Source organism: Austrofundulus limnaeus, unplaced genomic scaffold, assembly GCF_001266775.1.
Source record: "Austrofundulus limnaeus strain Quisiro unplaced genomic scaffold, Austrofundulus_limnaeus-1.0 Scaffold122, whole genome shotgun sequence".
In the NCBI taxonomy this organism is placed as follows: Eukaryota; Metazoa; Chordata; class Actinopteri; order Cyprinodontiformes; family Rivulidae; genus Austrofundulus; species Austrofundulus limnaeus.
The window spans coordinates 645,767-657,530 of record NW_013952524.1 but is presented as its reverse complement, the minus strand read 5'-3'; the positions used below and the strand labels follow the sequence as shown (position 1 = coordinate 657,530).

At 36.8% G+C, this 11,764-nt stretch overlaps 1 protein-coding gene across 13 annotated transcripts in view; it reads left to right on the top strand.

The window, feature by feature from the left end:
- gramd1bb (GRAM domain containing 1Bb) overlaps positions 1–11,764 on the top strand; it is a 122,763-nt gene that overhangs the window by 73,153 nt on the left and 37,846 nt on the right. For 7 of the 13 annotated variants that reach the window (XM_014015052.1, XM_014015055.1, XM_014015053.1 and 4 more), the window contains 2 exons: positions 5,586–5,796; positions 8,712–8,732. In XM_014015052.1, coding sequence (XP_013870506.1) covers positions 5,586–5,796; positions 8,712–8,732 — 232 coding nt within the window. The remainder of the gene's footprint in view (positions 1–5,585; positions 5,797–8,711; positions 8,733–11,764) is intronic. The other 6 variants (XM_014015054.1, XM_014015056.1, XM_014015058.1 and 3 more) reach the window with 1 other exon arrangement.

Here is an 11,764-nt window from a genome sequence, read left to right as displayed (position 1 = left end):
ACAGGCAGGCAGGCAGGCAGGCAGGCAGGCAGGCAGGCAGACAGGCAGACAGGCAGGCAGGCAGGCAGGCAGGCAGGCAGGCAGACAGACAGACAGACAGACAGACAGACAGACAGATCAAAATGCCTGCTCAATAACGTCGTCCAACTTTCTTTGATCTGCTTTGAATCATGTTGCTATTTTAATGTATCCCTCAGCTTCACACCATTTTTGTCAGTTTTTTGCTCATTTTGACTGCATCGTACAACATTTTGCCATCACAAGTCATAGCACAAACATTCCCTCTAGAGACCCACATTTTGACRTTTTGTTTTGTTTTGTTTCGAAAGAGGAACATTAAAATATAAAGCAAATGTGGGCATGAAAAAAACATCATTGAAAGTTTTAGTTCTTATGAATCGGCACCCTTTTTAAATTAAATGTGTTATTTAGTGCTTTCAAAATCCAACACCATCTTTAATATAGATAAGCTCATTTTGCTCAGTGTCCCTGCCTGAGTAACTCCCTTCAATTACCTTTTTAAGATCCACAAAACACAGGCGCAGTAGTACAGAGCAGCATACAGTATACTCAGGTACACAGAGTACTTTTGTTCATTAGAGTATGAACATTTCTATATCTGCTTTGTGATGTGTATYACAGTACTCATATTACCGCTCATCTCTGACTTCTCTACTAACCAGTGTTCAGTTTGGTTTAGTCACCTACTGTATTTACAGATCCTTGTAGTTTGGTGTCAAAATGCAGAAAATATGATGCTATATAAATAACACTGATGCGTTTTGCTTTTAGCTGAGAGACCTCTTAAATATCACTCTTTCCAACACAGACTTTTTATCGTTTTCATAACAGAATCTAGATTAAACCTAAAACATTTTTTTAAGTTTCTGCTCACTGATTTATTTATGTGGGCTTTAGTTTGGTTGCAGTGTACAAGTAATTTTAGTCGTCCAGTTGTTTCCTGAGTGGTCCTGCTATTTTACACAACAGAACAATTAGTTTTTTAAAGCTGCTGCTGATCTCTCAGATTTAAAGGACAAAGACGGCAACTCAATAGTTCTTGTCTTATTATTAAATCCCCCTGACATGCTCTATAATGTGCATATCTAGAATAATTAGGACTTACCTGGTGTTTTGAAGTCGTAAAACTCATGTAAAATGGTCTGAGATGAAAAAAATGTGACCTATTATTTTATGTTTTTATGTATTTAACCAAAACCAAGACACAGAAGCAGTTTGTGAAAATCAAATAATTGTCTCTTTAGGAATAAAGATTGTTAAATCAGGGGCTGATAATTAAATCTATTTATTAACTGAGGTAACCAGGAACTGTAACTAGCTCTATAAAATAGACGTTTTAGCAGGTTGCTAGTCTGAAGTTTTTATAAATCTTTCTGAAAAGTTTCAGACTGACATTATTCCTAGAAAAAAAATCCAAATGTCCAGTAACAGCATAATGGCATTAAAACATTAAATTAATTACATAAATACATTAAACTAATTAAATGACCAAAGTAGGCAATTGAATGCCAATCATGGTGTTAAATAAATACATTAAACTCAATAAATAAACTAAAGTAATCAAAACCTTAAGTCTCTTAAGTCTTTCTGTTGTGTGTGGAAGTGACAGCAGTTTGTCACAGAACACACACTTCTGCCTGATGATGATGATGATGATGATGATTATGATGATGATGATGATGATGATGATGATGATGATGATGATGATGATGATGATGATGATGATGATGATGATGATGGGCAGAGGATTCTGGGTGTTATCCAGTATCAGCTGCAGGTTTTCTGTGGTTCTCCGCTCTGTTAGTTAGTGCAGCTCAATATTCAGGACCAAATCAACCCATCTCAYAAGTCTGGCCCGTCTCCATTATTTAGGTGTGGAAAATGGCCATAGATCAGTCTTTTCAGTAGTAGACATCGAAAAGTTCACCAATGTCCTGTTTCTCACCGCGTTGTCTTCTGGCTCGGGCAGATTTTACCCTGATGAATATGAACAAACCAGTTCAAAATATCCTTGTAGATAATAAGAAATTGAAAATTTGGTGTAAGAAATAAAAAAAAATCAAAATCTGAGAGTAGCAAAGTCTTGGTGGTAGTGTGAAGATTGAAACCCCTAAAGCCAGTATCTTAGCTCAGTATCTGGTTTAAACATCACTTGTAAGAAAGTCTCCAAAATGTCTCAATTTCCTCCCATGAGGCACAGAAGCTTGCAGTCTTGTTGCGTGAATTTTGAATATACTTTCTGCAACAAACTTCGTCTTAAAAAAATGATAAATCACACAATTATGTGTGTGTGTGTGCGTGCGTGCGTGCGTGCGTGTGTGCGTGTGTGTGCGTGTGTGTGTATGTGTGTTGAGAAAAGTACAATGTGCATGGCCTCAAATACAGTTTTCTAAGTCATGCTGATCAAAATTCGCTACATTAACAGAGCTCTCTAATAATTTAATAATTTCTCAGAATTTTCTTGCATTTTTCAGTTGCCAACTAACCGCCTATRGTCACAGCCCAGTAAAAGTGGATTCAATTTGACTTTGTCTTTGTGTCTACCATTCAGCATCTCTGAGAAATGTTTTTTTCTGAAATACTGATCAGTTACATACATTATTTGAAAATCTGTGTGTTTAACTATAAATGCATGCAAACTGCATTCTATGAAAGTTTTGGGCTCGTTCCTTCAAACCCACCAGCTATCAGTGCAGCAGAACCTTCACAGTTGGACAGAAGCTGTCAGCACTGGCCTTTGTGACTCAGGCCTCCGAGCTGCACCAAAGTCCTGCCTGTAACTGCATATCTGTAATTCATGGTTACTAACAGCAGCTACTGGCCGACTGTGATGTAATGGCTTGCATAACACCATGTCAAGTAACCATGCCGAGCAGATCATTTAACAGGAACTTTAGTTAGCTGCTGTCGTCGCTGGAAGGAGAGGGTTCTGAGGTCCAGCCATCTTTAATCAGAAAACTGATGTGGGGCACAAAGGTTAGCAACATAACCATTCCTCTAGTTGTTAGTGGAGCTGTTGGTAGAGTTTTCTTTAATAAAACAATAAATTAGGAGTCTAACGTGCCATCTTTCATGTTAAAGTTTTAAACTAAGATAATCAGATAAATAATTAAGTTGTTGCTCTTATGGTCAAATCTTGAAAATAGTGTTAGGCACAGTCTCACACAAAAGTGCAAGATCTTATTTAATCTGTCTGCACTCGGGCGTCATGAATGATTCTCAGCTCCTGCCGCACCAAATTTTAGCTCAAAATGTCAGTCAATCTCATTTATTGTTTATTTGAATAGGGACAAGTGTCGAGTATTAAGAATACCTTATACTAAAACATTTATATTCGAGGCTGGTTTGTGACGCCAGTCCCAGATGGGCTTTTAACGCCATGAAAATAAAACTGTGTAAAAAGAATAAAACATTGCAGTATGTGATCCATCATATCGAAATGAGGATTAAGTCAAATTTGGTCAAAATGACCTCATCACATTTTCAGATTATTGGCTTTAAAAGCTACATTTTGATACTTGTATCATTCTGATATCATAAACAGAACCAGAGATATGCCTTAATTTGTCTTGTTGGTTACGATAATGCATTAATATTTGGTCTGAATCCTTATTTTATGTCATTTTTATGAGGAATTTTTCATTTCATTATGGAGAGAAAATCTCAAATAGTATTTGAATATTGACGTTTTCCAGCTGGAAAGAAACAAAAACTTTGCTACCTCACAGGAAAAATCTCCAAATTAAAAGGCATTTTTCCTCAAAATCAGTTTTTGTTTTTTTTTTTGCTACTGCTCAAAAGAGAGCTTTAAAAAAATTTTATGACTATATTTCACACAGTTCATTCAAATGAAGCATTGATAAGGCTATTTGTTATATTTTAACTAATGCAATTTTTGTAAGTGTTTTAATCAAAACAGAATATTTGCCTATTTCTCCATATACCATTTTTAGACTTAATCCTCGTTTCGATGTGATGGGTCACATATTAAAACAATTCATAAAGCAAATTTTAAAGCAAATCATAATAACGTCATTAAAAAGGTAGGAGTTCCAGTCAGAAATCAGTTTCAGATCTGTAGGTATGGAAGTCCACATCAGGGCTGCACAACTTTAACATGCGATAAAAGTGCTTAATATTGGGATGATGATATGACTTGCAATAAATGAACAAATACATAAGTATGTAGTTTGGATGTCTTTCTGTTCTGGGTTCAGAGCAAAAAAAACAAAAAAATTAATCAGCATTTTTTTTAAATATGAAGACATCTATCCAAACGGCCAAATACATGAAGGGCTTCATTTGATTGGTGAAATACTTCAAGCTTCTGTCTGAGTGACAAAACTCATAACTGCCAACTTTTAAGCCAGCTGTTTATTGCACTTTGTGCAATGTTTTGTGATATGCCTTTTGCACAGGCTGCTATCGCAATGACAATAAATTTTCAAGATATTATGCAGCCCTGTATATCATTCTTGGAGGCTTGATGGTTGARGATGCTGCTTGAGGCTAAGAAGTTACACAATAACTTAAATGAGAAAAAAATCATTCAATGCATAAAACTTTTGGCAGCATGAACTGGTAGATAGATAATCTCTAATCAATCATAATCTAAATCTGTGTGAATTGTCTTTTGATACTCAGTGAAAAAATCGACTGAATTTCTGTGTTTGCTAAAAATCCCTTAGCTGTTGATATTAAAAGTTAATCAGTTGGAGATGTACAACCAGTAGTTGTTTTCTCTTACCCAGTGGTTCATGAGATATTTTACTAACAGACCACAGTGGTCTGTGCCACTTTTACYAACCTACTATAATAAACCAGCTCCTGAGGTAAAACTTTCTAAACCACGTCCTGTTGCTCTCCACCTGTTGGTGCATGTAATCATTTAATCCTTGCTCCAGCCTCCAGAGGGAGGTTTGATTGTTTTGCAACTAGGAAATCATTTTAGTTTTAGTGTAATCGATAAACTAAAAGATAGACACCCGTYACTTTAACTGTTGCATTTTAAAGGCTGTGTTAAAGAAAAATGTCAGATTTTGTGTTTTGATTATATTCTACTTGTTTTTTTTTTCTTTCCTGTTTTTCTGCTGCTGTTGTTGTTGTTGATGTTGACTCCTTGGTTTAGCTCAAGTGTTATTAGCCAAGTTAGCACATGATGTTTTAAGCCTCTTAAGTCTTAGGTGGCACACAAGCAGTGTGTGTGTGTGTTTGTTGTGCTAACCCGTGAATGAATCTTTAATAGGAGTTTTGTTCAGCATGGTCACTGAGATCTTGAGTGTTTTTTATTTATTTTAGAATTTATTTAAAATGTGATGAAAATTAGAATACCACTATCACTTTTATATGACTGACATAAGTTAAGAGTGATGTTTTTAGGCTGTAAAGAGCTTTATGTCTGCAAAAAAAAGTAAAAATCTGTGTAAGTTGATACATTTAACTTTGTTTGATTGGTTCAGTTTTGTATTTTTTTAAAGACCAAACYGTTGTTTTTACGTGTGGTAGTATATAAAGGTGAAAAATATTGATGGCTTTGTCATCCCTCGCTCTTTCTCTCCCTCCAGCACTGCCAGTAACTCAAACAAGAGCTCGCCCACCTGCTCACCAGTCCTGCGTAAACGTTCGCGCTCTCCCACACCGCAGAGCCAGGAGGGTGAGAACATGGTGGAGAAGGGCTCGGACCACTCCTCTGACAAGTCCCCCTCCACGCCTGAGCAGGTCGTCCAGAGAACGTACTCGGTGCAGTCGGCGCGAAGCGGCGGAAAGAACTCCAAGGTGAGCACGCAGGACTTACTCCTTGTTGCCTGATGCATTTGCTCAGTAGCTGACGGAAGGGAAGAGGGGGAAACAAGAGTTTTACATACATTACAGTCAGATAATTTTACTAGGATCTCAGCAGTTTTTGCAGTTTAAACAAAAAAAAACTCCTACTTAAGCTTTAAGTGCTCAGATTACAAGAAGTCAGCATTTTAAAAGGATTCACAAAAAAAAGGACACAGCACTTTATCCCATGTAACATTTTCTCTAGTTACCTTTTAATCTGAGCCAAAGCTACAGATACAATATCACCATAAGGTTGTACACAACCAGCTGCAAAGCTTTAACTAACAAAATATATAGGTTTTAATTTGGATCAAACACAGCTGTAACTGTCTATGTGTGTAGTGTTTTGATGATTCAGAGTTTTAGTCTATTATAGGAGGAGATCAAGCTCTCAGTTTGACTGAACTCAGCACAAAAAGTCAGGCAATTTGTGTTTTATGTGTCAATGGCAACAGTGAAATAAGCTGTTTGCCAGGGAAGTTTTGGTCAATTTCTATGTGCTCAACACGAACTCAGCTCTACTGCTCGTCTTTCAAATGTTCCTTACAAWTGTGGCTCCATTTAAAAGGGAAATTAACAGGCTTTCCAACAGCAAAAGACTTATTACCAAGAAACATTGTTACAATAAATAATCTTTCAAACACACACCTTACTTTTTGTGTTAATTATATGTTTCTAAATTATTTTTAAAAGTAGGTAAAAGCAAAAACAAGGGCACCACCAATGTGTGGACAGGGGAGCAATGGGCACCCCTAAACTATTTTAGCCTTTAGAGTCCCAAGCTTTTGCCTGGTGTGCATTTTTTTATTTCCTATTTTAAGGATTAGTAAAACTTCATGAATATAAACTAAAATATCCAGCAAATTCGAGTTAAAAATGTAAAAATATATTTTATTCGAAGGTAAAACATAGAAATCTRGTCTCCTTAATAAGGTCTACTGGTCCAAAACCATCAAAACCAATGTCCTCAACATTTGGATCCAGAGTCTCGGGTTATGTTAATATTTTTTTAATGAATAAAATTTAGGAGTGCTTCGATAACTCAAAATCAGTATCAAATCCCCCCCCCCCCCCAATTAAACAATTCTGGGGGAGCCACTGAACAAAAAACTGCTTTGTTAAGATTATTAAAAAAAAACTGACATTAGCTTGATGTATGTTATACTTACCACTGCTCGTCATACGTAGTTGTGATGCATCATTCTGTTGACATCGTAGTCCACAAACCAACAAACAAATGCTGGTTTTTGGCCTGGAATGAAGCTGTGAAATGAAAATCTTTATAGTGAAGATAATGCTGAAGAGGCACCTTTCAGTGATGGCAGAAAGGGTTCAAGCTGTAAAGCTGTGTGTTCTGTCACTGTTGAAGGGAGATAATGGTTTACCAGTGGTCTTATAATTCTGACTGTGAGGACTCACAGGACAATTTTCCACATTAGGATTTCAGGTTAATTCATATTTTTACTAAATCACCCATTTGGTCACTTTTGTACCCATGCCATTTGGGTCYGGAAAAAAAATCTTCCATGAGGTCCTTTGTACCCACTTCTGATAACTCCATCCACTTTGTACCCACCTTGGCAGCTTCCTCAACGTCAATGATTTTATGAGGTACACTTTTAAAATGTAGATTTGAAACATTTTCTTTGCAGCGACTGCAGCCAAGGATGTTTTCCGAATGAGCTCGAATTTCAAGAGACGTAAAAGTACAGTTCTAATCAAATCATTATTAAGTCCCTAAAATAATATGATAATTTCTAATGTTTGACTGAAAGCACTTTTGGTGAAGGGCAGACACTGATCCACATGTGTCCCAAACATCTAAGGGAATCACAGACTTGTTTTTACTCAGTCAGCCCTGGTGAGGTGAGCCCAGAGTTTGGCTCCTGGTTCTGGTGTGTTTTCAGTTGATGAAGGCATAATTTGATCAGCACCTTCACATTACTCCTGTGTGAAGGATGTCTTGTTTGGTTTCATTGTGTTTGAACTTTTCTCGTTAGGTGTTTTAAGACATTGAAAGGCTGGGAATAAAGTTAGGTATTAAATAACATGGACCAACAGCATTAATGAGCATTAGCATGCCCTAAACTTAATCAGGAGAAAAGATGTGCATATCCAAAAATGTCTACTGGAGAAAATACAAATTAAATAAGAGTTTTGTGATGTTAGAAAAGTGATAAAACTGGACAATAAAAAAGTTCTTGAAATGGATTGATTTGCTGTCTTGAATTTCCTTAAACTACCTTGTAAAAAAAATTAAATGAGCTGTGTGTGGCCAAAAAGTCAGCAAACTTTTATTGCCATAATTATACCACTCTGTTAAGAACACTTTTACTAAAAAGTATGTTAATAAACTAATGTTTTTTTTATTTTTCCTTGAGATTCAAATAATTGTAATGCATTTTTTTTCTTTTACCTGTAGTGACATCTGTCTGTGGTATATTAGATAATTGTTTTTCTATTCCAGACTAAAATCTTTACATTTTCTTTATTCTAGATTCCCCCTTCCATTTCTGAAAAAATATGAAGTACAGTTGTACAGTAAAATTTGTGAAAAATTAATGTTTGTAATTTTTAGCTCCTGGGATGTTAGACTAAGTCATGCCACTTGTACTTTATCTGTCCTCCCATCCTGCCCTCACGTCACTGCTGTTTTAAATCACGTTGGGATTGTGTTTCTTTAAATGACTTCTGTCTCTTCATTGTCATCTCTCCTTTTTGCTCTGCCGCTGCTACACGTCACAAAATACTGTCTTCCATCTGATAAAGACTCTTCAGCTGTTTTGTCTTGTTCTTTCAGCTGTTCCTTTTTTTTACTTTTTGTTTTATTTTTCTATCTGATTTTCTTTCTCCTGTTTGCATGCTAGTCTCACAAGCGACTTTCCAAAGTAAGCATTACTCTTTCTTTTCTGCCCTTCACTATTTCTGTGCCCACTCCAGCACCTCTTGTCTTGTGAGCCTCTCTGTGGAAACGTCCAAGCCCCGATTTGAGATGTTTTACCCGCAACCCAGTGTTTCCCGTGCTCACTGCAAATAATGCAATCAGCCCTAAAACCCTTTTCAGAACAGACATTTCCTTTTTCCTGAATTCCCTGCTCTTCTTTCCTTTTTTTCCTCGTAAGCTGAAATTTAACTGACCTCCCTAATATCCTCCAATACCTTTTATGAAGAGTGGTACACAAACAGGAGTGTCAGGGTCGTTTTCTCCTTTTGTAGAAGTAGGGAAAAGAGGAATAAAGCAGAATCAAAAAACAGATGTAGACAAATAAAATAGAGAGATGGCGCTGATGTATTATATTTTATCAAATTCTAAAAAAAAAGTCAAAGTATTTTCTAAAATAATAATAATATTACACCTCAAATATTTGTTGTTCAGAATGATTTTCCTGTTCTTCTTGTTCTCTCATAAATCTCACATAAGTTATTGTTCCTTGTTTCTTTGTAGGATTATTTTTTGTGTTTTCTTTTTTGTTCGTTTTGCACCATCCATCCATTATCTATGCCCGTTTATTCCTTTTCTGTGGTCACGGGGATCACTGGTGCCCATATCCAGCAGTCAGTGYGAGGGGCGGGATACACCCTGGACAGGTCACAAGTCCATCACAGAAACACACATAGAGACAAACAAGACAAACAACCATTCACTCTCTCACTCATAGGGACAATAGAGTTATCACTTAACCTAACAGTCATGTTTTTGGTCTGTGAGAGGAAGCCGGAGTACCCGGAGAGAACCCACACATGCATGGAGAGAACATGCAAACTCTACCCAGAAAGGTCCCCAGACCGGGATTTGAACCGGAGACCTTCTTGCTGAGAGGCACCAGCTATACCAACTGAGGCACTGTGCCGCCCACATTTCGTTTTGCACTTTAAACACCAAATCCCACTCCAACAGTCTTGTTAAGGGACCATGGACTGCTTTAAAACATTGGTCAACAACTTGCTACTAGTACTAATACTTCACCATCTACCTTTGGGTTATTTATGTAATTTACATGCATTTTTTAATTTAATCAAAAGCATTTGTAATACTGGCGTACTTATTAAGAAAAGGCTCATTTGACAACTTCACCAGTTGTTATTTCAAACAACAGCTCAGATTATTTGAAGATGGGTTCTGTTAAAAGTTTGCGAACAAATATTATTTTACCTGCTGTAGATAACTCTTTGAAGAAGCTTAATTTGGAGAAAGAGTTCAACTCAGAGCAAAATAACAAGCTAACCGCTAACAGCTGTGACCAATGTGGATTCCAGCCATCTTGATACTAGTTCAATATCAAAATTTTTAAGTGGTTTGTGCTAATGCTAGCTTGTAAATTTTTACATTGCCACTATTTTTCCTGTGTATGTACTGACTRRAATTTTKGACCCAAATTTTCAGCCAGATTRTTTAACAGGATTTATTATMRTAAAGCRRCTWKTGGGAGTCAGGGATTTCTGTCAGAAACACTGTATAAAAATAGAGGACAGGTTGGGAGAGAATCTGAGGATTTGCTGAGAATCAGGAAAAATGACCACTAACCTTCCAAGGGGGCAAGCGAGGGGCCTTCACAAAGAGGCAGAGAACAAATTTAAGAGRGGAGCTTTAACTCGGAGTTTGGTTAGCAGAAACAAGATCATTGTCCAGAGATCAGATATGAAGAAGAAACCAGGCAGGAGCAAAGGTAGTCAAGACATCCAGGAATTGGGCGTAAGGTTGCAACAGAGCGTGTAACAGCATGGTTATTTTCACAGATTCCTCTAGTTTTTTGCAAAGAGAAATAGCAGAGGCAGCACTTAAAGTGCAGCCTGAGATGCTTCCTGCAAGAACTGTATTTATGTAAAGTTATAATGCAAAACTGCTGGTGATACAGACGTTTGTAAGGCGGCAGCAATTCATCTTTAGGGCCCTGTGATTTCTGTAATGTGGAAAATGGGGACAGAATCACAGAGTTTAACAAACAAAATGAAATTTGGTACAAAACACAGAATCTCACAGAATTTGCTTGTTTGGGCCWGTAGRTAAAATTTCTGGGGTATGTTAAGCMCTGCCGCACACTGTACCTGCTGTTACCTGGGTGGACTCTATGCTCCACACAGGAAAACAAAAAGAGTCAGCCATCAGCACRCAATCGATGGGACATGTAAAAATACACAGTGACGCGCATGAGAAAAAAGGAAAAAGAAACAAGCTAGTGCGAGCCAGATACGCTCGCCTTTTTAAATGCTTTTAAATACTTTTCAAAGGCATTAATGTTCTTCTATAATCTAGCAATTTGTTATATTTTTAAAAATTAAATAACAGCCATTAAAGTTAGAATTATGTGACTATTCATTTGTTGAATCATTTTTCAGTTACTTTACACACATTTTAGGTTAATAAATATGGTTAAAATGAAAATGTGGGATTCAGAAAATAGCGTGGAACGTAGAAAGATAAAAATAAAAATTGTTAAATTTGGGAAAAAATAAAACGGATTACTCTGCGCTCTGCTTTTGTCACATGTAGGCTAGCTGTTAGCTTGTCAATCTGCTCAGATTCAAACTTATTTCTCCAGACTGAGGATGCTCTAAGAGCTACAAACTACAGGTAAGAAATGCAGTTTTTGTAGCTTTTCTGCAGAACCTCTTTTTAAAAGATATACATTTTCGTTTTAAAGACCTAGTCACATCATTAATTAATGTTCTGTTAAACAAGCATCAGTAGTTATTGCCTTATTAGCTGTGGGACAAAAGGTTTTGTCCAGGCTAGGCTAAAATCTAACCCAGGGGTCTGCAACCTTTATGATCATTGGAGCCATTTCTGCTCCTTGTCTCACTAATAAAATGTGTCCGGAGCCACAAAACAAGCTACAACTGATTATCAACTGATGGTCCATGGGTCTTTTCTAGGCCTTTTTGGGAACCTTAATGATCAGTGGAGGTGACATTATAAAAC